The sequence below is a fragment of the Lutzomyia longipalpis genome, chromosome 2, assembly GCF_024334085.1.
Source record: "Lutzomyia longipalpis isolate SR_M1_2022 chromosome 2, ASM2433408v1".
Classification (NCBI taxonomy): Eukaryota; Metazoa; Arthropoda; class Insecta; order Diptera; family Psychodidae; genus Lutzomyia; species Lutzomyia longipalpis.
Genome location: NC_074708.1, coordinates 10251111 through 10275958, shown reverse-complemented (window position 1 = coordinate 10275958; position 24848 = coordinate 10251111). Strand labels below are relative to the sequence as shown.

General features: G+C 36.1%; 6 protein-coding genes across 14 annotated transcripts in view; 3 read left to right on the top strand and 3 right to left on the bottom strand.

The window, feature by feature from the left end:
• The window catches only part of LOC129790610 (autism susceptibility gene 2 protein), a 195637-nt gene extending 190646 nt beyond the window's left edge, over positions 1–4991 (top strand). For 4 of the 5 annotated variants that reach the window (XM_055828199.1, XM_055828198.1, XM_055828197.1 and 1 more), the window contains one exon: positions 200–4991. In XM_055828199.1, coding sequence (XP_055684174.1) covers positions 200–1124 — 925 coding nt within the window. In that variant the 3' untranslated portion in view covers positions 1125–4991. The remainder of the gene's footprint in view (positions 1–199) is intronic. The other variant, XM_055828196.1, reaches the window with a different exon arrangement.
• A 527-nt stretch (positions 4992–5518) lies between these two features.
• On the top strand, positions 5519–15832 carry LOC129790623 (transmembrane protein 268). 5 transcript variants are annotated; one of them, XM_055828220.1, is made up of 5 exons: positions 5519–5887; positions 8731–8883; positions 8954–9673; positions 13131–13290; positions 15631–15832. In XM_055828220.1, the coding sequence occupies exons 1-5, from the start codon at positions 5660–5662 to the stop codon at positions 15693–15695; spliced, it is 1326 nt and encodes a 441-aa protein (XP_055684195.1). In that variant the 5' UTR covers positions 5519–5659; the 3' UTR covers positions 15696–15832. The 5 variants fall into 5 exon arrangements, 4 of the variants coding, with proteins under 4 accessions (XP_055684195.1, XP_055684196.1, XP_055684193.1 ...); XM_055828219.1 differs by having other exon boundaries at positions 5530–5887; positions 13861–15832; XM_055828221.1 differs by lacking the exon at positions 13131–13290 and having other exon boundaries at positions 5522–5887.
• LOC129789192 (uncharacterized) lies at positions 15830–16144 on the bottom strand. The gene has a single exon (XM_055825841.1). The coding sequence runs from the start codon at positions 16142–16144 to the stop codon at positions 15830–15832; it is 315 nt and encodes a 104-aa protein (XP_055681816.1).
• Positions 16145–16232: 88 nt separating this feature from the next.
• LOC129790622 (PAT complex subunit CCDC47) lies at positions 16233–18175 on the top strand. The gene is made up of 3 exons (XM_055828217.1): positions 16233–16346; positions 16521–16825; positions 16893–18175. Exons 2-3 carry the CDS (start codon positions 16528–16530, stop codon positions 18011–18013), a joined length of 1419 nt encoding a protein of 472 aa, XP_055684192.1. The 5' UTR covers positions 16233–16346; positions 16521–16527; the 3' UTR covers positions 18014–18175.
• Positions 18176–18508: 333 nt separating this feature from the next.
• Positions 18509–23819, bottom strand: LOC129790625 (PI-PLC X domain-containing protein 3). The gene is made up of 2 exons (XM_055828223.1): positions 23641–23819; positions 18509–20678 (listed from the first exon to the last, which is right to left on the bottom strand). The coding sequence occupies exon 2, from the start codon at positions 20652–20654 to the stop codon at positions 19674–19676; it is 981 nt and encodes a 326-aa protein (XP_055684198.1). The 5' UTR covers positions 20655–20678; positions 23641–23819; the 3' UTR covers positions 18509–19673.
• Positions 21682–23646, bottom strand: LOC129790613 (structural maintenance of chromosomes protein 1B). Its single transcript, XM_055828206.1, has one exon. It carries the CDS (start codon positions 23546–23548, stop codon positions 21824–21826), a length of 1725 nt encoding a protein of 574 aa, XP_055684181.1. The 5' UTR covers positions 23549–23646; the 3' UTR covers positions 21682–21823.
• Positions 23820–24848: the final 1029 nt, after the last annotated feature.

Sequence of the window (24848 nt, the reverse complement as noted above, 5' to 3'; positions counted from 1 at the left end):
TAAATATTGTACGCCGTTGTGCAAATAATGATATCACGCAATTAATTCGTGAGTACGTAATTCGGCGGTATTTTAGGTAGTGTGTACGATGGCTTTTCATGAAAGTCAAATTAAAAATTAAGACAGGGCTGTATTTTGTATTAAATTTAATTTTTAAAATTAAGGCTGTTCTTAATTTTATTTAATTTTTTTTTTGCAGCGCAATCCCGAGGACAATTGGGGCCTACCCACCGGCACCGGGACAGAGTGCATGGCCTCTGAAACCGGATCCCAATATCGATGCAGCACGACGTGAAGCTGAGGAACGTGAGCGTGAGATGCGTGAACGTGAGCAACGTGAACGCGAACGTCAGCGCCGTGAACGTGAAGAGCGGGAACGGCAGCGTGAGCGTGAGAAGGAAGAGAAGCGCAAGGAGCAGGAAAGGGAGAGAGAGCGCGAACGTGAACGTGAGCGACGCGAGAAGGAACGGCGAGAGATGGAAAGGCGGGAAATGGAACGAGAACGGCTGCTGCAGCAACAACGGCTGGCTGAGAGCAACAAGCTGGCCAATAGTGCGGTGCAGCGTGATCGTTCACCGCTACGGAATGGCACGGATGTGGATGTGCGTGTGAAGGAGGAGCCGCGAAAGGAGGACACGGATCTCCTAATGCGAACCGATCCACGGTACCATCCCGCCGCGGCAGTTCATCATCCCTACCTTGCGGTACGACATGCACCACATGTGCTACCACCACCGCCACCCCACCTCACACGTTCCATCCTGCCTCCGTCACTGGGTGCACCACCCATGTCGCATTTCCCGCCACCCCCACCAGGACCCACGTGGGCCGCCATTGATCCATACCGAGACCCCTACCGACTGGATTCAATGCTACGCTACAACCCCCTAATGGAGGCTTTCCGGGTGGAAGAGGAACGCGCCAAGGCGATGAACGCGTATGCAGCGCACTCGGCAGCACACCTACGTGCTAAGGAGCCGAGTCCTGTGCCGCCACCACCGCAATCACATCACAGACTGCCTCCGGGGGCACTAAAGCCACCCACCGGCTCACACATGGCGCCGGGTGGGCATCCACTGGCGGCGGAATTACATAAAAAGGACGATGGCACACAGCCACGATGATAAACCGCCGCGACGGATGGTGTAAGTATTTTATTTTTCAATAAGTTAAATATATTTAATAATAAAACAACAACAAAAATGGAGCTGCAATTTGTGGTGGAGAAGAAAAGATGGTCCAACAGGGGCAGGTGGGATGCAACATTGCTAAATCTTTTCGTTTCTTTTGCATTTATTCTTTTATCTTTTTTTATTTATTAACATTAAAAAATATTTAAAAATTTTAATTTTTTGAAGTTTGTGATTTTGACAATACCAGCATTTTGACAGCTGTCACTGTCACATACCTTTCAAGTCATTTTATTTATTCAACAATTGGACAAATTCACTTTATTTTGCAAATTTTTAAATGGAAATAAAGTGAACTAGTCTTGATTTATTTGCATTTCTTCATATTTTCTTAATATTTATTTATTTCAACGTATTGTAAGTCTTATGACGCACACAGAGGAAATGTCAATGTCACCTATGTTCAAATTTGGCGCCATCTTTTATTCTTTCCACCATGGCAGCAAAGTGATATTCAAATTTTAACTAATAAATAATTATAATTGAGATAAAAATCAGAAAGAAAAGTCGCAGAATGAAAACTTTTAGTGAATTAGGATTTAAAAGAAAATGAATAAAATGTAATTTAAAAAAAAAACTTTATAGAAAATAAACTCAAAAAATGACTCTGCGTAAAGCAAAAAAAAGTGTTTTAAAACAAAAATGTGGAAAAAAATACTTTAATAGAAAGTGATGGTGAAAAGTGAATCTCATTCTTAATTTAATAAATTAAAAAGAAAGAAAATGGATTAATAAAATTAAATTATTGCGTTAGAAAAGTGAAGTGTGGGAAGAGATTTAAATGAAGATGAAAAAAACAATAATAGGGATGAAGTTAATACTACCTTTTACCTATTACTTTCTTAAATAAAAGAAAAAAAAAGAAATATTTAAACAGACACACAAACAAGTGAAAAAAAACTAACTGATAAGTTTATCAAATATTAGTAAACTATATTAAATTATTATCTAAATATAATAATTGAAAGGAATACAAAATGAAACTTTATTTATATATCAAACCCTAACTTTTTAGGAAAACCGGTAAAAAAACGGACATTGTGAAATGAAAACTTGTGGGATATTGTAAAGAAAATAATGCAAAAAAAATCGTGGAACACAAGAGATTCGATTTTATATATTTAAAACAAAAAAATATATATAGAGAAAAAGGACACAAGAAGAAATTATTCATTCAAAAAAAAAGGAAAATTAGGTTCGGTAAGTTATTTATATAAAGAAAAACGTGAGAGTGAGAGTGTTAGGAACCACCATTTACATGGGAAAGAAAACAGCGGATTAAACAAAAAAAAACTATTTACCATACATAAAGGATCTTTAAAAAAAAAGTGGGATCTTTATGTATGAAAAGGAAGGAATAACACTAATCTCTAGGCCAGACTAAAGAATTGGTAAACTTGAAGGGGAAAGAAACCAAGAATTGGGACTCAAAATCTGGATAAAGAACGTTTAAATGGGATTTAGGAGATTGCGTGGAACAATATTGAAAAGGAAAGAAGGCAGAATGTTAAAGAAAATGATGAAAAAAAAATCTAGTGAATAGTAAAGAGAAAAAAACAATTAATAATAATGTAAAGTTACAAGAAAATTGTTGTTGTGTGTGCGCTTATTTATTTTCGATATAAGATTTAAAACAAAAGAAAATGAAAAAGGTAAAAATTGAAAAGAAACTTTGCAAAAAAAGTTAGGAAAAAAATTAAAAAGTCAAAGGCAGGAAATTTATATTTAAATAAACAAAAAAAAGTATTTACGGGAGGGGGTTACATTCTGCATATAAATTATTATTAAACATTTAAAGAAAGAAAAAAAACGTGGAATGAAAGAGGAAAAAAATGCGAAATGAAATAGGCCGTGTACATAACATTTAAATAATACATTAAAAAAAACAATTAATCCAATATTTATTGTGTCTAAATAACACGCAAACATCATTCATCAAAGTTTAAATATTTACATTTTTCAATAGCGAAGGTAAAACACGGAGGAAGACGCGTTAAAAAAAACCACACCACACTGCATTTCATCATCGATTTATTTAACACATTTTTCTTTTATTTCTTTCTTTAACAAAGGCGAGGCTCATCTTTCCAAGAAGGATGATAATCTGTAGTTATTTCTTTGAAATTTTTGTATATTCCTGAAATGCGTTTTCCCGACCCAGACAAGATTTTGAGAATCTCAAGAATTTAAAAAAAAATTTACATAAGGCCTTATGCTTCAAAATGTTTTATGAAAAATAATCATTCAAGTGTTTTTGACTATGACATTTCGATTGCTCTCATCTTCTTTATCAGGTCTGAAGTAATTTTGAAAACTTCAAATTAATTTGAGATTTATTTTGACAGATTTTTTGACAGTTTTAAGATGTCTTTGGTTATTAAATCATATCGATTTATGTAAAATAATCAAAAGAGAAAGAATTCGTTTTTAGTCAAAATCTTCAGTTAATTTAGGAAGAAAGCTTTTTCAGCCAACTCCTTATTCCAACTCTTTTATTCCGTAATAATTTGGGTGCGAAAACTTAATCCCCTTTTTGAGGAACAAATCAGTATTTAAATTGAGGAAAATTGCAAAAATTAATTTATTTTCTTCATGATTATTACAAAAGAAAAAACTTTGTTGGGAATGAAAATTATCTTCTCAAAAAAAAAATTAATAAAAACCTGCATGAAAAATCATCCTAAAATTTTAATTTACGATTCATTAGAAAGGCCAGAAAAAAAACGTTTACAATAATTAAGTTTTGGCTGATGAAATAGTACAAAAGTAAAAAAAAAAAAGAGAAAATTAAATTTTCATTCTTATTTTCTACACACAGTCAGTAATTAAAAGAAAGCAACTTTTATTATCAAAACACACACACAATGTGGGGGAGAATTGTGGAAAAGATGCAAAATAAATGAGACGCAATAATCAAAATTTTCTCTTTGATTCTAAAAAAAAATATAGAAATACAAGAAAAACTTAAAACAGCTCTAGAAAGAAAATTTTAGAAGAAAAAAAAAGATTTTTTTACAATGTTCAATCACACACAAAACAACATGCACGTTTCCAACATAAAAAAAAAAACCAACACATAATGCAACATGTTCTTTTTTTTAATAAGAAGAATTATTGAAAAGAAAATGGAAAAAAAATAAAGTTTTAATAACAGAAATAGAAAAGTGAAAAATGATGAAGAAGAAAATGTAATGACTTCGGAAGAAAAGATGAGATGATACGCAGATAAGTTAGAGAATTTCTGTTCATATATTTTTAAAAAATGTAGAATGATACATAAAATTAAAAAAAAAAAAACAATTAAAAATAAAATGAGACATAATGTAATTGCTTTGTAAATACAATGTCGATGTAAGTAAATAAGCCAAGTAAAAGGTTGAGATGAACAAAAAAAATCAACATTATACATAAACAATTGTATTAAAAAAAAACAAAAAATAAAAATGATGAAGAAGGAAGAAATATATTTAATGAGAAAAAAAAGAATTTAAGATAGCACAGTGGGTTATTTAAAAAAAAAAAAAATTTAAAAAGAAAATGCAGAAGGAAAAGTTAAATGAGAAAAAATGTGTAGATAGTTTTCTTTTTATTTTGCAAAGTAAGAAGAAGAATTAAAGAAAAAAAGAATTAGTTAAATTTCTTCGCCGCCATTGATTTTTTTTATTTATATAATGTATTAATTATTATTATTACTGTATGAAGAGTAATTAAAAAAAAAAGTGAATAAGAAAAACAATTAAACATTTTGTAGATAAATGTGAAAATGCGAATAACAATATATAAATCCAAAAAAAAACAAAATGGCTTTCAAAAGGACGCTTTCAGGACTTCCAGGATCAATCGAGACTAAACTTACTTTATGGTGGATAAGGTGAGGAAATAGGAGCATTTTGGGGCATTTTATTTTATCATAAAATCTCCTCTTTTGTTGTTTTTGTGCTTTATTTAACTTTCTTTCCTTATTAAAACAAAATTGGGATTAACAGGTGGTTGAACCGGCAAATATTTACTTTTCCCGCCAAATGTGATTCTACTTTTCTCATTTTCCACCATGAACGCCACCATCGCTGCGAGAATGAGATGGAATTTCTCCACTGGAATTCCAGCCTGTGGAGCAACTTTTGCCTCCACTGAATATAGTACAAGCAGTCCACGTAATTATTTTGAACATAAAAACTTTAAGAAATAATTTTCTAGATTATGCTTTTCATGCTCATGTGATCTTGAAACAAATAATGTACTCACTGGAAGATTTATTGGAAATAAAATAATTTTGCGCCCGTTTATGCTTCATGTTTTATCACAAAATATTAAGAAAATGTAATAAATTGTTTGCCATGTACCACTGATACTAATGGTGTTTACGTGGTTTACCTTCTTGTTTTTCCATTTTCTCCGCAAAAATAACCAACTAATCCCCCCTCGTGAGTGTACAAGGTGACCCGGAGTGTGTGAAGCGTGCGTGCGTGATGAGTGAGAAGGACGAGGTGGATCGTGTGGTGGCTGAAAAGCATTCCAATGCAACAAATGGGGGCGTAGTCGCACCTGAACATCATCCACAACAGGAAATAGCCCAAAGCCCCCCAACCAGAAGTACCGAAGATGCCAATGATGGTGCCACGAGAGCCACCAGTAAGAGCCAATGGGTGAAATTCGATGATCCCGACGATGCAGACAGGAAATCTGATGAAAACACGGTGAGTCTCACGGTGAGAGAAATCTCTCTCCACTTCCACAGGAAGTTTCCGGACACGGTGAAACGCCACCCAGCGGATGCAGTGGGTGTTGTCCCCAAGGCCGTGTGCCACAAATGCCCCAATTACATGGCCATGGAGCTAATTAGATGCAGGAAAAGGGCAGGAAATTTGCATAATTGAGAGAAAATCACCTCCATTGAAGCACGGGGAACTCCATTGATAATGAGGCTAAACCTTCTCTATTGCCACACAAAATAATCTTTATTTAGAGAAATTTATACATAATGGGGTTGATTCATACATTATTCGCTAGTTCGTTTTAGTACAGCTGCACGAAAGGCTCCTGGTCAGGACATGGGCAGCAATGCTCAGTTGAATGCTATGCAATAATGTTCTCCCAACAACACCCACAAAATGAGCTGTTGAGGAATTTTAGATTGCAGAAGAATTTGAAGAATTCAGTCAGAATCTTAATGAGATCACAGCGTTGACTGGTCGAGATGTTCCATTAAAATTGATTCTATTCCAGTTTAGGATCGTTAGAAAATCATTATTTTTTGGGAAATACTTTTACATACATTTCCTTAATGAGTTTTTAATGAGCTTAAGTTGTTAATTTGGAACTTTGTTTTATAGATTTTCATTAGTTAGTGATGCTTGAAAGTTATCTAAAAGTTTGGAGGGGAGGAATCTTATTCGATTAAAATAAAAATCACATTTTATTACATTGAGATGCCAGGAAAAATTATTAAGATTTAATTAAGTAAAAAAGAAATTGTAGAACTTTCGAAATTTATAAAAAAAAGTTATAAAGAATTAATTCTATTTTCTTTCAAAAATGAACTGTGTCTTGGCTGAGTTCTAAAAACAATTAGAAGTGCTAAAATCATAATTTTTTCAAAGAAATCCTTAATTTTTCTCTTTTTAAATTACAATATTATAAATTATTGAATTAAATTAAATTTTTATTATATTGTGTGACACATGATTTTTTCTTCCAAAAAATACATTTTTAAATTAATTTTATCATCTTTTTGTTAATTTTTTTGTTGTTGAAATCGATTAATTTAACAAACAAGCTATTCGTTCATTCTTACTGTATTCATCTTGCAAAAGTTAATCCTTCACGATTTTTTCAATGAAAAAGTTTTTTTTAGTACAGAATTTGATCAAGTTTTAGTCAAGACACATTAGGACATCTAAAAATATAATTTTCTGCACAACACATTCTTAAATCAATTCATTTGAAATTGCAATGGACGGTAATACACGAATTAGTGCAAATTTGTGATTAAACAATTTGCAAGAGTTCTAAATTCTATTAAAAATGAAGACAAAGATGTACTAAAATTGCCTTTAAATACTAAATATGTCTTGGCTAAAAGTTCTAAAAGCCCTTTTTTTTAGAATTGCCATCTCTTATGGAATTTTCAGAATGTTTTTTCCCTAAATCATAGCTTTTCTAATAGATTTTTTAATCGACCTTATCAATTTTATTTATTTAAGAAGAAAAACTTTTTTTTTAAATTTTAGTAGGGGAGACCGGGGTAAAAATAGTCAATTTGCATAAATCCTTATCTGCAGGATTCCCCAAGGGCAAGAAAATTTCCTCGATAGGTCATTCTTATAGGAAATTTCCTGGCCTACAACTTTGTCTCAGACCACTTTTCTCTATCTCCACGGGAAATATGAGTTTTCGAGCTTTTCCTAAACCCTTCCGCTTCTGACTTTTTTTAGACGCGGCGGGTAAATATAGTCACCAGTTGGCTAAATAAAGTCGATCGAATTTTCCGGCATTTCCAATGATTTTCCACCTGAGAGATTGATAGTAGTTGATAGCTAAACTTCTCACCTTTTGATTCGCGACAAGGAATTTCACTTTTATACGCACTAAAACAGAGAATTTTGCGATTTTCTCAAACACTCCATTTTGCAACAAATGGATAGAAAATATGCCAAAAATTTCGATCTCCCATATGATTTACATGGGATGACTAGATCTACCCCAAGGGGTATGTTTTGATTCAAAAAATTGTAGAGAAAAATCATTAAAAGTTATTGAAGAATACACCTTGGCAATGTTTTCTGTAGTAACCCAGCTAGTGAGAAAAATTATCAGATTGGAAAATTGCTGAAGGAAAACTTCGGAAAACGCGTTTTTCTCAATACGCAAAAGTTTGGGAAATGGGCCAAAAATCTATTTTCATTTTTAACTCCTAAAGTACTGATCGCATAACCTCCAAATTACTGTCAAAAATTATAGGTTGGTAGGGCTTTCCACCAGAATTTTTTCCGATTTTTCCGATTAATAACTTCGGAGAAATTGGCATTTGAAAATTCGAAAATGACTATTTTTACCCCGGTCTCCCCTACTTTGTGTTTATTCAGTCTTTTCTATGAGCCTCTAGTGTACTCTCAGAACATATTTAATGCTTCCTTACCGGCCCAATTTGTGAATAATCAATGAAACTTTAATAATTCAGCTCAAGAAGCTAAAGAAAGAAATGAGGAAATATCGGAAATGTGTATTGCTCAAAATAACCTTTCACAATTTCTTTCCAAGAGTTCTTTTTTGTGGATCGGAATTTACGATCCACATGAATGATTCATAAATGAACAAAACATTATTAATGTACTGCAGCTTCAGACATTGTTGAAGAAGAGGAAAAGAATTTCACGCTGGTTGGGGAGATATTTGATGCTAAATGGTTTTACATTAATCTCAAATTAAATCAAAATTAATACGAAGAAGTCTTGTTTGCTTTTTAATAAATAATTTATTGAAGTTAAATGAAGCGTTTTGAGGTAATTTGTGAATTCGCTGATGAGCTGACTTGTTGTAGACTCCTCACCCACTGGCTGCACCACGACCAGCTGCTGTTCTTACAACTGAAACCGTCCATGTTAATGTGAGTACAAGTTCATCGCCAACACGAGCTTCTGGCCAGGAAAGGAATCATCAGACAGCTAAACTTCCCTCTGTGGCTGTTATTGAGGTAATAGCTCAGGTACCTTTGTAATGGTGATGGGAAGAAGGTTTAAAGTGTCCCACATTGTTGTCCACAGGTGCCATCCTCGAGAACGACAACGGATGCAAATTCCGGCATGAGAACAATTGAATTGTCCACTGGCAGGGTACGCGAGGGTTTTGCCAATGGAGACATTATTGTGACGCTCCTTCCGGTCAATACAAAATGGCCCTGGGTCACACCGGCAATCTTCCGGCCTGAACTTGTGCCCGAAGAACTCATGGCGCAGGGTCTGACGCTCACTGTTGAGGAGTACGTGCACGCCATGGAGACCCTCGTGAATGACTATCGTTTCACATTCTACAACATCTGCTACAAGCGCGTGCTCGTGTGTTGGATTGTCTTTGCCTTTGCCGTCCTCCTGGGGCTTCTCTTTTCCGGTCTCACGGGTATTACGTTGTTCGTTCTGGGTGTGGCGTGGCTCTTCCTCAATGCAGCTGCCATCTTCCTGTGTATGTGGATTAAATTGCGGCTATCGCGTGGCCTCGAAAAGTGCCTAGCGCTCGTCAATAAGCAACTACTACGTCACAAAATCCTCCTGGCACTCGATGATCGCGGGAAAATCTCCTGCCACAAGGTGAATTTGTGCTTCCTGTACTTTGACTCCAGTCAGTGTGTCACCTACCTCAATGACTTCATTGCACGCAATGAGCAAAGTGGGAATGCCGTACCACCTGGGTGGGAGTCCCGAATGGATCTGGGAGCTTCGGACATTGTCATTCAAGGCAGTACAACTACACGCGTCTCCCGGAAGCAGGTAAGTCTTTATCTTTTTTTTCCATCCATTACTTCTACTTTCTGTTCATGCGACGATCTGTGATGAATTTGAAAAGAAAAAAAGTCCAAAGTCCACACACTGGTTTGGTGGTCTCTGTCGTGTTGTTTGTTGTGCGCGTTTTGAATGTAAAGTGCTGGAAGGGAAATTAAATTTGTTTGTAAGGAGACACAGGTAGGCTACAAAGAGAATATTTTTAATTAAATTATTCTGTTGTCATTGGAAAGTTTTAAGCGGAGTTCTTTGCAATTTTTAGAATTTTCGTAATTTAAATTAAAAGGAATTAATTTGAGAGAAATTTTATTTTATAATTTATTTGCATTATTCAAGCGACAAAAGCTTTAAATAATTTTTCTTTAATGAATTGAGGCTTGTTTAGAGGTTTAACCCTTTAAGGTCCATTGCGTCATACGCTGACCCAAAGGCTATTTTATGAATATTGAGTCCAAATTAGTGCAAGACTATGTCTTTACAATTCCGGATCATTTTATGACCACAAAAGGACATCTCCAAGGACTCACAGGATCAGGAAGGATGAAAAACCAAAAATTTTTAAGTTGGAATTTTTTGTTTAAAATGACTTATTTGAGCTCAAATGAACCCATACAAAATTATTTTTAGTTCAATCAGCTCGCTAGATTAGTCGCGAACCTTAAAGGGTTAAGCGGAAATTTTTATTCAATTTTTTAGAATCTTGGTGATTTAAAAAGTTAAATTAAAACCAATGATTTGATAAAGAATTTATTTAATTGCCTTCTTCATGCAAGAAAAACTTTAAATTGAGGCTAATTTAGAGACTTAAAAAGGTCATACAAAAGACTAAAAGAAATTAGTAAAAATTAGAAATTTTAAACTAAAATGTTTTCTAAGATTTTTTTTTAATGAATTTTAAGAAATTCTTCTAAATTCTTTAATTTCTAAACTCTTTTAAAAAAAAAATTAAAAATTAGCTCTAAAAAAATCGCAAATTCATCACAGATTTCACCAGTTCTGCATGATTCGTCATTAAATATTATTAGCTGTTAAGAAGATCTCAAATCTCCCTGAATTCCTGGTTGAGGAAAAATCTCCACACTTCCCCCCCCCCTCTCTCTCTCTAAAAGACTTGTGCACAATTTTAACAATTTTGTCGCTCAATTGACTCAAATTCCCACCCACCATGTTGTGATTATTGACTACCAAATTTCCCCCCGGGAATTGCTCCACTTAGACTGTTGGTGAGGAGCTTTTCTTGAGATACCTGCAGCGCTGGGGCAAGGACTTTCTTCGTCGTCGCCTCGATTGGATTCTGGAGGAGAATGGACTCAATGGGAGTCCACGGCACCTCCAGGTGGCCATCTGTCCGTGCCAGTATGCCGAGGAGGTGGTTCTCAATAAACCACGTCGAGATCCACGGCAATGTTGCGCCTGCATCACCAATTGGTTCACCACACGTGGTCTCAACTGTTGCTGAATCAACAAAAAAACAACGAATCTCTGTGTCTCTTGGAGATCATCGTCTCGCCTTAAATGTCTCTAACTCCCCTGGGTGATGGTCGCATTAATTTCGATTTTACTTAACAACAAAAACAATTCTAATTTCTCACACATTCTTCACCCTCTTCACCGTCTTCGTAACTTGCAAATCTCACGTTAACAAAATTCTCTCTTCTTGTTGATTATATTTTGTCTTTGTGGATTTATGTTTATTTGTTATGTTTTGTGTGTTGTCTACACATTTTTTTGTTTGTTATCTCTTTTCTTTTTATTTCTCTTTTGATCTGTTTATCATTGCGTGAAACTTTTGCGCCATTTGGACAGAGATTAGAGGGTACACCATCCATACACAGACACATTAGAAAGCAAATCGTGTGCGAGCAATTAACCGGGATTAGCATTGAGTAAGCTTGAAGAAGATGAAAATATCAGTCACGAGATGAAATTGAAAGAGAAGCGATAATTTTGATATTTTCGTTGCTTCTTTACCAATGAAAGAGGTGCTATATATGTGATGAAGTAGCTAATAGATTTTATTATCCGTGAAATTACCAAGTGGTAGACGAAAGAATTTTTCACAAGCAGTTAGCGTGACAATTTGATAATTTCGTGGGGAATAATAATAATGATTATTTTGCACCCAAAAGTTCCATTTTTGGCACATTTCCATTTTTGTATGACACACATCATACAAAAAGTTGAATCTTCTTTAGTATTTGGAAAGTAAGAAATCTACAAACAGACCTACCCTTCACTACGATGAGTTAGAAAAATCCGAGAAAGATTTGCCCAAAAATGCAGCAAATGACGTCACAATTGTGTTTTATTTATCTTTTCGAATTTATGAAACATTATCGTAAATGTTTCATCGATGGGTTTTGAATCCAGAACGTTGTTCTCAATCGAACAAATAATGGATGGAAGGATGAAAAAAAAATTAAATTAATTACCTATTAAGTAAAAAAAATAAAGAAAAATCACAAATAACAGGAGCGTTAGCTTAGAGGGTGTTTGGATGCCCAAACACACCCTAAAAGTTAAGAAACTCCCGGTTTTCTTTGAAAGATCAAATAAAATTATTTTCATGCTATAAAAACATTAAGAATCATTTAAAGAAAGACTTTTAAACGAAAAAAAAATATCAACTGTTTGAGAAGAAACGTCAAAGTTAGAAGAACGACAAAAAAAAATAAACACCAAACGTTAGAAGAGAAGTGTCGAACACTAGATAAACAGTGTTAAATGTTAAAAAAGAAGTATCAAACGTCTAAAGATGAAATCAAAAATTTAGGAAAAATATCAATCGTTTGAAAATAAACGTCAAGTGTTAATCATTAAAATTTAATGTTACAAACGCCGTCAGTATGGTTTAGTTTACTGCGATCTAAAGTCATTTTTTAATCCATTTTCTTTTTAATTTAATTTTTTTTTTTCAAATCTAAAAATATCCCCCTAAATAGATTTCTTGTTAAGAAAAAATAATACAAGCTTAGAAAAAAATCAAAATGGCGGTTTCTTTGCACGGAAAACTGCGTGATTGCTTAATAAATTAGAATGAAATCTTAAGGAACTTGCTGGAAATCTTTCTTAAGCAAAACTATTTCATTCAGTAGTTCTGGTTATGCCGTTCTATGGTAGCTAAGGGAATCTAGGAAAACTAGGTCTTTTTTTCAAGCTAACCTGCTCTTACAGTTAGATCTATCACCAACAGTATTGATGATTTTAAATCATGAAAAGAAAGTATTAAAAATCTACTAGGAATTAGTAAAAGATTTTTTTTTTCAAAAATAATTTTTAAAAAAATGTCGAAAGCTTTGGAACAAAAATCATAAAACTATTTTGCTCTGTCCATTTGGCGTGCGTGCGTGATTGTAGAGGATGAATTGTTTGTTGCAACAAGAAAGCATTAGGCTTGCGTTTTGTATGTTTCTTCACGCTTCTAATCGTCTTCGTGGTGTTGCAGGAGAGAGCCACACTGCTCTACCTGAGGTACGCCTCCAGGTGGGGCAATGAAGCCGTGCGGGGCCACATTGATGTATCCATGGTGGAACCTGCTAGGCACTGCGCCACATGGCAGTGCCCGTGCCAGTACATTGAGCAACATCTTTCCTGCAAGCCACGAGGCAAGTTTAAATTTTTCAGTATTCTCTACTGGGTTCTGGCCTCTGAACGCTATGACTGAATTCTCTTCTACTACAATCCCTATTATTCCTTTTATTTGTTATACTTATTATTTTCTCCTTTCCTTACTTTTCCCTTCTACTTTCCATATAAAAAAATTTTTTTTTTTTAAATGTACAAATTGTGTTAATTTTGTTCAAAAAAACAATCAAATTGTATTTTCTTTTTGGTATGTTCAACACGCCAAAATAATGGCTCCTAATTCCTCTGCACACGACCGTTTATTTTTGACTTTCCATCGCCTGTGTGTGACTCAACAATATGCGATAAATACCTAACTCTGTGTAATCTCTCAACTAATTTCCATACAATAATTTTTTGTAAAAAAAAATAATCGCATTTTTGTGTTCTTTTTATTCCACATACATAATAACACTTCATTCATTTACCATCATTTTCTTTGTCTTTTTATTAAAACTAAAAATTAAATAACAAAAATTATTTGAAAATTTATAATAAAATTATATTAACGTGAAATTACTTTAAAACAACAAAAAATTAAAACTAATCAGGAGATAATAGATCATGTTGGTTGACGATCTGCTATGATGTTAATAGCAGAGAAAGAAGAATAGTTGCATAAGAGCCGAAGGTAATTTAATACGTAAAAAAAAAGTATAAAATTATATATATTCATGTAAATAAATATTGCGAAAAATATTCCCCTAAAAGACCTTAAAATGGACCAAAATAAGTACTTATAGTTGTCTTACAAAAGACCTTTGTTGATTAATGAGAAAAAAAAAGAAAGAAAACTCTTGCTCAAAAATCTCCTTAAAACTTTTTTTTTTTTTTTAATTTCTATATAAAATATTAACTGAACGTACTTAATAAATTTAAAGGAAAAATTGTGAAACTTTTAAAGGGCCTAAGGACCTTAATTATATGGGATTTTTCTTAAAAAGAAATACTATAATGCAATATTTTAGATCTGGTTGTGAAGTGTCTAAACTTAAAAATGGAAGAAATGGTATTAAAAACATCACATTCCGTCCAAGAAAAAGATTCGATTTTTTTTTAATATTCCGATACGAATCTCAGAGAGACGAAAAATCTTTTTTCTTGCTCACATTCTGTACAAGAACTTTGTTGTAAAATAAAAAGTTATTATTCTATATATATTTTACAAAATAAAATTGCAATACTTTATCAAAATGGAAAAACATTAATTTTCAATTTATCTGCATAAAGTCGCCAAAAATTTTCACAAAATAAGGATGGAAAAGCTCAAAAGGCTCAAAGGTAAGGAAACTTTGTAAATTATTTCTTCTTATTTTTTTCATATTTTATTATTCTTCTTTTATGTGTAGATTTATTAACATTTTTATTTATGTTTGTTCTGTTTGTTAAAGTAGAGAAAATTCAAAGTTACCATCTAGTGGAGGAGAAAATTAACAAAATACTAAAAATTATCTTAGAAAATTGTTTTATCTTTTTTTTGTGATTTTTTTATGTTCTTTCATTATTAAATTAATTCTTCTTTTTATATTTTTTTAAACTGTCTTTATGTAAGTTTTCATTAGAAAAGAGGATTTCCTTCATTCTTCAAGGACTCTAAACGAATTTTAAATGAATGTGTTCCCTAGAAAAATTATTCTTTCTATCGGATTTGCTCCTAGAATTTAAGTTATTTTCACTTTTTTTTGCAAGGATCCTTATAGTTTTTAAGGACTTTCAATTACCCTTAAAAATAGTTTTTAAACCTCGAATAACTCTTAAAATGTTTGAGAAATCACTTTAAGAATTAATTATTAATTAAAATTTTATTCAAATAAAATAAATCAAAAGCTGGAAAAATTTAATTTATAAAATAAAAAATTGAAAAGAGCGATTAAAGTCCTAAATCCCTAATTCTTAAGGAATATTTTAAGAGCCGAAAGGATGAAGAGAATTTACAAAAAAAAATGAAAACTCAGAATAAGAGTCAGCTTTTAATTTAATTCTGATTCCTTTATTAGAATTCTCCCTTTATTTGGATCATTAGGATAATGCATGGGGGCCTCATTCAAAAGATCCTCGGTTCGAATGAAGCTCTAGTTTTTTTTTACAAAAAAAAATCTTTTTCAATATAAAAATAAATTATTTTATTTCTTAATATTTTTTTTACATAAAACTGAATATTTTTCATAAATATTTATGGAAAACTTATTCAAAAAATCAGGAAAATCTTTTAATACGAATTTTCTCAACTTTTTTCATATATTTTAAAAGGCTTTTAGAAGCTTTTAAGCCCCCAATTTCCTTGAGTTGTGATTTTTAATGCATCTCTTATAATTTTTCAGCCTTTCCGTGCTCCTGGTGTGCATCGATGAGTGATCCGCGTGATCCCACATTGTATTATGCCTAATTTTGTATTCCCTATTGCCGTCCACAAATGTCCACACATTCCTGCACTCCGGAATTGGCTTCCGGAAGCTTATTAAATTATTCAACTACATGGTGATTTGTTAGTATTATTATACAATAAAATACATTCCCGGATTAGCTCTGTGAGCGCATTTTGATTTCCTCCTCAAACAGCGAAATTTCCTCCAGATTCTTCTCAATCTCTTCGTGAATCTCATTCGACTGCTCCCGGATTTTTTTACTTTTCTCCCGGAGGTGCGTCTTGAGTTCCTCCAGGCGTACTCTGATGTCCTTCATGTGCTCCACATCTCGCTGAAATGTCTCAAAGAGCTTCCACCATTCCTCCAGGGATGTACTTTCGGGCTCCTGTAGTCGTCTCACGTCGGGATTTTCAAGTTTCTCCGCCCTAAATGTCTCCATATCCTCGAGGATCTCCTCCACGGAGAGCATAGGAGGCGCAGGAGGGAGTTTTTTGAACATCTGACCAGCGTAATAAATTAGCACGTCTGGGATTTTTAACACTTCAACGACACGTGGAGGACGTCAAAGGTGTGTAATTGAAAGGTTTCCCAGTCATAAATCGATTTTGTTCTGTGTGTTGTAGAGAAAATTCACTTTTCTTCGGGAAATCAATGAAAAATTAGGACAAGTGGTAAGATAAATTGTTCTTTTGGATATGTTTGGGAATTTTCTTGGGTAAAATTTAATTTTTTGTGGGTATTTTGCACGATTTTGTTGAGTAATTGACAAACATAACCTCAAACCTTGACCCAATTAACTCCCGGAAAGTAATTAAGGTGAATTTTAATCTTTTCTGGGAGTGTAGCTGAGGCATGAAGATTGTGGTATTATTGCTCCTTGTTGCCCTGGTGGGTGGCAGAGCATGGGCCAATCAAGCTGATGAATTTGAGGATAATGATTTTGCGGAATTTGAGGATTTTGATGATGATTTCGTCACCCCGGGAACTCCAGCAGCTCAAGGTCCTGCAGGGCAGAAAAAAGAGCCCGAAGCTGTGAATGGGGATTTCAAGGAGATCGATGGGGATGATGCTGATGATGAAGCTGTGGTGGAGGATGAAGATAGTGAGTTTGAGCATTTTCACGATGAAGAGGAATTTGAGGGATTTCCTGGTGAGTTAATGATGGGATGAAGTCCAAGGTTAAGGCAATAATTGGCCAATCTGTTCGATTAATTTAGGTGAGCAACAAACCACAGATGGAACACCACTGGATGCAAAGGCAGGAGAACCCAAGCTTACCATGGCAAAGGTTCCAATGCACTTCCGGACACATTGGGATTCCTATTGGATGGAAATGATCATGATTGCCGGCTTATTTGCGTACTTTGCAAACTTCTTCATGGGTAAGAGTAAGAACACAAAGCTGGCAAATCTCTGGCTTTCGACACATCGACAGCTCCTTGAGGATAACTTTGTTCTCGTCGGGGATGATGGGAAGCTTGAGAATGAATCCCATGGCTTGGTGAAGGAGAGCGAGAGCACGTTCACACTGTGGTGCAGCGGAAGGACATGCTGCGAAGGGATGCTGGTGGAACTGAAGATGATCAAGCGGCAGGATCTCGTGGCTGTGATTGCAGGACTTGTCAGGCCAAACATTGACCAGGTTCACATTAAGATTGAGATGAGTCGCGATGTTATGGACAATTTTGTCTTCTGCGTTGCCACCAAGAAGTCCGCCACGAAGCTGTTCAAGGAGCAATCAGACCTCAGTAAATTCTGCACTCTAGTCAGCAAATCCGAGGACAAGTACAAGGTTCCATTGGGATTTTGCGTTCTGTCCGAAATTCCCGAAGCCTCATCGGGCATTCTGGATTCTGTGCTCATTGCTGCCCTCAATAAGTACGCCCCCCTCATTGAGTACATCCACATTTCGGATCAATTTAGCGGTGTCATCCAGCAGGAAGATCCTGGGAATCTGAAGCAACCCGAAGTGAAGCGGATGCTAATGGCGGGCTTCAATATGCCCCTCAATGTTGACATGGAGATGTCCATGAAGCCCCTCCTTATTCTAATCTTCTACCTCATGGAACGCCTCAAGCGCTTCCGCCTGTCCAAGGAGGCCAAGGCGAAGGCCGACAAGAATCGTGCACGTGTCGAGGAGCAATTCCTCAAGAATACTCACGCAGCACGTGCCGAAGCTGCTGCCCAGCGGCGTGAAGAGAAGCGCAAGCAGGAGAAGGAACGTGTGATGGCGGAGGATGATCCTGAGAAGCAGAGGCGCTGGGAGAAGAAGGAGCAGAAGCGTCAGGCGAAGAAGAAGGCTCCCAAGATGAAGCAACTGTCCATTAAGGCCCTCTAAATCCCAACCAGTTGCATTGTCTCACATCTCCTCCAATTCCCTCTGTTAAAGCTCTAAATGGGGGCCCAACGAAAGTCCCCATTTGAGCAGCCCCCTTCGGGTCTTTTTGTGAGATTATAGAATTCACAATAAAAAAAACTATAGAAGAAATTCTCGATCAAATTAATTGATTTTTTACTTTTACTTTTCTTCGTTGGACGACATTGCAACAATCGAAAGGGCAGAAAGTTCAGAAGAGAATTCAATGGAAATCAATGAGGAAATACAAGAAAGACAATGCCAGTGCATTGAAATTGCATTCATTTGAATTAAGTTTTGGAATTCAACGTTAGCAGAGAAAAGAAATGAGGGAAATGAGAATTATTCTTTTGATTCTTTAACAAATAATCATTGAGTACTGAGTTTATAGTAAAGCAAAATTAGCAAATAGATAAGTTGACAAACAACATTGGATAGATGGCGCTGAAACATAATTAAAAGGAAGCAAAGAGATTCTTTAATTTTAGTCTACAACGGACGCCTTTATTTAAGAATTAATTCATAAATTCTACATTTAGGACGCATTTATCTTGCACATTGTAATATAATTGGCTCTTCGATATAAATACAATAGGCTTGATCGTCTTATTAATAAGTTAGCACAAATTATCTATTTTTTTGAACTTGTAAAATATTTGGAATTTTTTCTTCATTGGAATGGTTAAATTATTGACTAAAGACATAATTATTTAGTTACTTTGTCAATTTAACACATAAAAAGCAAAAAAAAATGAATATTATCAGCAGAAAATGAGTTTATTAGGCAGTCTTACTAATTATTGTTGTACATACTTTGAAGAGAAAATCTTAAGAAATTGAATGAGGTAATTTTTATTTATATTTTCTTGAATGGTGAAATAGGATCTGTTTGAGCACATGACAAAACTATTTTCAAATCTCTCTTCGGGAACTTCAGGAGAATCCTTTGTAAAATATTCAATTTATTAGTATAAAAACTTAACTTTAAGCATCAAAAAGTTTGGTTACATTTTAGGGTGGTCAAGTACCAAATACGAATTTATTTTGTAAAACATTCCCAATTTTTCTAAATTCAGCTTACGAATTGTATCAGCAAAACTTTCGGGACAAAAAAATCAAAAACTCAATATTCTGATTTCTTGATTTTTAACAATTTGATAAATGAAAAATTAATAATTAAAAACGATTTAAGAATCAAGAAAATCAAGGTCAAAACTTTTTATGAATGCTCTTTTATCGTTTTTATCAAAATCTATCTAACAAAATCAGAGTTTTACCTGATTTTCATTGAAAAAATGATCATAATCATCGATTTTCTCGCGAAAAATCTCTTTTTTTTTTACTTCATTCCATAACTATTCAGATTTTCTCTTCCTTTTTTTATTCCTTTTGTGCATAAATCCTGTTTTAAAATTTGGTGTGGAGCTTTGATAAATTCTGGGTTTGTGTCTTTGACTGAATTTTTGAATTTCCTTACTATACATTCCATACACAATGCCTCTAATTTTTTTGTTTGAATTTTTAAAAGAAAATTAATTCTTTAACGTTTTTTGGTTCTTTTTTACTAAAAATTAATATAAAATAACTTAAAAATTTAACAAAATAATATCACAAATTATCGTGGAGAGCTTTTAGGCAGCTTTTATGCTGAAGATTCCATCGTGATGATCGTTTCAGTGGCTAATTTTAAATTGAGATCAACGACAATCTTGCAGAATTCACTATCCTGAATCTCTACAAAGTCCGCTAGAAAAACATTAACTCTGGCTGCTTCTCCGGGACGCCACTCACCGGGCTTTTGGCTGGCAATCCACGTGAGGAGTTTGCGGAAAACTTTGCGTGCGCACGTGCGCTGGAGGGAGGAGAAGAAACGCGGTACGGTGTAGGAGATATTGGGCGTGAGGACGCACTGTGTGACGTAGCCACGGTGGGGGGAACGCGTGAGGAGACCCCGTTCGAGGAATTCCTGCAATTTACTCACATTTGTCTGATTAGGCCAGGGTGTGGGCCAATCGTCACTCGTCCAGAATTCCCCCACTTTGGCACCCAGAGGATTCCTGTAGATTATCACAATTTGCTTCCCGGACTCCTCAGCAAGTTGTGGAGTCCACCGGGACAGGACATTCCCCTCGCGTGGCCACAATTTATCTCCCAGAATCTTCTGCAGCATCCCCATGAGCTCGGTGTGATTCTTCTCCTCAAACTGATACATGTGCTGAATATCCAGGATTATCACCTCCCCTGGATGTGTGTCCAGGAAATCCCGTACCTCCTGCAGTGGATCAATGATCTCCTCGCAGTACAGCCCGTGAACGAAGAAGTATTTCTCTTCGGGGCGCCGGAAGCTAATCCGGAAATCCAAATATCTTATTCCATTCTTCAGCTGCTCCCTCAGCGATAGCTTCTGCGTCACAGCCCATCGTTTAATCACGCACGGAATGAATTTGTGCAGCACATGGACACACGCCTCGGCATCCGGAGCCACTGGGCTGAGGGCTCGCATATCGTACGTCATGGAATCATGCGTTCCCGGAATGGCTAAATTAATTATGGGAATATCCTTGAGAGATGCCGGAAGATTCGTCATCCAAAATTCCAGATTCTCTGACAATTTTCCACACATCTCGCGGCCTTCTTGTGGAACTTCCTGCCCGGGAGAAACAAAACAAAAGAAAGATTGTTTTCAGTTTAACAGAACAAAGACAACTGGTGAGGCCAGGGATTAATCAGTGAGACACACAAATTGGTGGTCGACGGCATTATCAGTCAAGAAAGGTTCTTAATGATTGGATTGTTTATTTGTCGCTCCAATGATTTTGCGAATCTCAAAATGCTCCTGATAAGCCCCCCCCCTCATATCAGGGGGAGTTTATCTGAATGAAAAATTGTGCAATATTCCGCATAAATTGCACAAATATTCGCGAGTTAAGGGGGGTCTCTTTTGAGAGCTGGTGAAATTAAATATTTTTATTTTTCTTGGGGTTTTTCTTAAACTCGGTTTTCAAGTGTTGGTGACATTTAAAGACTTATCAATAAAGAGTAAGAAAATCACTTTCCGCCATCTTAGATGCGACGCCATCTTGAGATTTTCCTCAAAACACAAAGGTAGTTTTTTCTCAGGATCTACTGGATGGATTTTGATGGGGTCAAAAGCAAATGAAAGAGGAAATATCAGTGCAAATTTTGATGTACCAGAATTTTGAATTTCCACTCTGTGGCTGAGAAAAGTGAAAAAATGTGACTTTTGTTCACAAGTTTTTGACATTTTTCCACTTTTCTCAGTCCCAGAATGGAAATTCAAAATTCTGGTACATCAAAATCTGCATTGGTATTTCCTCTTTCATTTGCTTTTTACCCCATCAAAATCCATCCAGTAGATCCTGAGAAAAACCTACCTTTGTGTTTTAGGGCAGTTCTGCGAAAAAGTCGGAAAATCACAAGATGGCGTCGCACCTAAAATGGCGAAAAGTGATTTTCTTACACTTCAATAACTAGGCTACAAATATAACCATCATCGGATATCCAAGTTTAAGAAAAACCCCAAGAAAATGGCAACATTAAAAATGTGTAAATTCTAACAGATTTCCCAAGAGACCCCCCTTAAATGCCCCTTTTTGGCCAAATCATTGAAGAATTCTATTGAGAGAATATTGAGAAAGTAACAGGATTTATTGATTTTATAGGATTTCCAGGAAATTATTTTAATAAATATTTTAGAAATAATCTTTTCAAGAAACTTGAATTTTTTCATGGAGAATTTTCCGAATTTTCACGAAGAACTGCTCGAAATCTTCAGCAGAGAACAGTCTTGCAGCCCTTGCAGATTGTCTTTGTTCCCCCGGTAACTTTATCCTGGACATGGCAAATGTGACTCCGGACATTCTCAATTTGCAGCTTTGCTTCCTGGATTTGTGTCTCGAGACAGGCAATTTGGGATTTGAGACATGCAATACACTGTTCACGATCATTGAGAGCAATCTTGGCATCAGCCCTGCACTGAGCAAGAAGTTTCTCCATATCCGACAATTCCTGCCGTAGGGATTTGTTGACTTCCTCACAGGCAACTTTGGTATTCCGAATGATCTCCACTGTGTCCGAACGAAGACGCTCCAGCTCTCCTTCTGTCTCAGCCAGCTTCTCCTGGATGGTGTCCTTCTCGCAGAAGAGTTTATTGAATTTATACGTGAGGCACTGGAGTTCCTCTTGAAGCTCACAAATCACTCCTGGGAGATTCTTCTTCTTCTCTCGCTGCCAGACTTTCTCTTCACGCTGCAGACGCTCCAATTCCGGGAGGACTGTTGTGAGATTCTCCTGCTGTATGCGCTTCTTCTTGCACTCTTCCTTGAGGCGATCTCTCTCGCAGGTGAGCTTCTTGATTTGCTGATTGAGCTGCTGGAGTTGCATTTGGAAATCCCGGCGAATCCGGGTGATTTCACAGCGAATTGATTCCTCCATTTGATCAGCTTTCTGCTGCATCTTTCGCATCAATGTGTGGCGTTCATCGGAAATCTGCTGGGTATTTATATACTTCTCCTGGTACACCTTGATGTGAGAATTCTGCTCCCGGACAATGGTTTTCAGGGTAAAAATCTCTCCGTTCATCTTCTGAATCATCTCCTTGAGGAAGGCATTCTCAGCAGCGGGTTTCTCATCATACTTCTGCACACGCAGCTTCATTGACAAATCCTGCACTTCCTTGTTCTTCTTGGCGAGATTCGCAACGATATCCTGGTAGTTTTTGCTCTCAAAAGCTTTATCCTTGCTCCTGGTTTCAAAAGCTTTGATTTTCCCCTTGCTTGGACGATAGGCACAGGCAACATCCCGCAACTTTTGCAGCTTCTTAGTCATGCAATCAATTCCCATTTCCATCATATTCACATCCCTCTCGCGCTTCCCCAAATCATTGATCAGCTGCTGACAATCATTGGAATCCGTCGTGGAGCTTTTTTTCATCTTCTTCGTGAACTTTTTGCCCTTTCCTTTACACTCCAGTTGCTTCACCTTTGTCTTGAGGCAATCAATGACACGATCCTTGAAATCCTCATCTGCACATCCTCCAGATGCTTCTCTTCTAAAGGTTTTCTCTTCTGAACACTTTTCAAAGTTATCCTCTGATGGCTCTGTGGCAAGATTGAAGGTCTCCTTGACGTGCAGAACTCGATTGTGCTTCACAATGTGATCGACTAAGCTGTTAAGTTTCCAAACTTCTCTTTCCAACTCCTTCCGAAGCTCCTGGACAACAGCCTCTTCGCAACTTCCACGCGCATTCAAAGCTTTCTTCAGCTGCATCTTGAGGTGATTTACCCTGATATTCTGTTCATCTAGCATCTGCTGAAGATTCTGATCCTCTTCCGGAATGCTCATCCCACCACCCAGGGTACGGGGATTCATACTCAGGGACAGCATAGATGGAACTACTTTACGCAACAAATCCTTATTGATTTCATCAACAAATTCTTGCACTTCCTCGGGAGATTCGGGCATTTCAATGGGACTGAACACATCGCTTACGGACATGGTAGGAGGGACTTCTTAGACAGGAGGAACTTGGGAATTTGCAACTTCACAGATTCTCTCAAAAAAAAGTAATAAAATTCAGCAAAACTTACTTGATTTCCAGGAAATTCTCTTCTTCCACAGACTACTACGATTTCACCAACTCATTTGTTCACGAATATTCACTGGATAAAGGAAAAAACAATTGATTTTATTGTTTTTGTGATCAGGAAATGCAAAAAAAAACACGCCCCATAAAGAGTCCCCATGGATAGTCCGATAGATTGTCAATGGAATCGTCTCGTGTTCCATGGATTTTGATTTTGGCCCCCTAAAAGTTCCAAAAGCAGCCATTAGTACCTTTTGGCGCTGTTGGTTGAAGAGAAAATTAGATGAATGCATCTTCCGCTATCCGTCTCACTCACACATTCAGTTTCCCGCTATTCTCTCGCATTTTCCGTCAAAGGAGTTCATGCACGGGTATATGAAAGATGATCCTCTGTCGCAGAACAATTTTAACCCATTTCATCTTGTAGAGGATCAAAAAACATTGAAAAACACATTTTCCTGCATTTGGCACTAAATCTGGCAAAAAAATGCATAAAGTCCTTTTTATTTTCATTAAAAAACACATTTTCCTGCATTTGGCACTAAATCTGGCATAAAAATGCATAAAGTTATTTTCATTTCACTTCGGGATACTTCGGCTTCGTGCCCTTCGTCCACTCGGGGACGGTACTTCGGATCCCACTTCGGCTCCTGTCGCTGACAGGGTGGGCTTGGTTGGCTGACTATCGCTCGGCTAATGCTCGGCTTCCGCTCGGCTCTCGTTCGGCTCTGGCACACAGAAGCTCAATTTTAGCTGAATTTCATTTCTATTTTTATGCTATCCTGTTAGTATCAGTGCAAATAGCCGATAAAATCGTAGCCGGCTAGGATTTTCTGACATTTTCTGGCAAAAATCCTAGCCGGCTACGATTTCATCGGCTATTTGCACTGATACTAACAGGATAGCATAAAAATAGAAATAAAATTCAACTAAAATTGAGCTTCTGTGCCAGAGCCGAACGAGAGCCGAGCGGAAGCCGAGCATTAGCCGAGCGAGAGTCAGCCAACCGAGCCCACCCTGTCATCGACAGGAGCCGAAGTGGGATCCGAAGTACCGTCCCCGAGTGGACGAAGGGCACGAAGCCGAAGTATCCCGAAGTGAAATGAATAAAAAGGACTTTATGCATTTTTATGCCAGATTTAGTGCCAAATGCAGGAAAATGTGTTTTTTAATGAAAATAAAAAGGACTTTATGCATTTTTATGCCAGATTT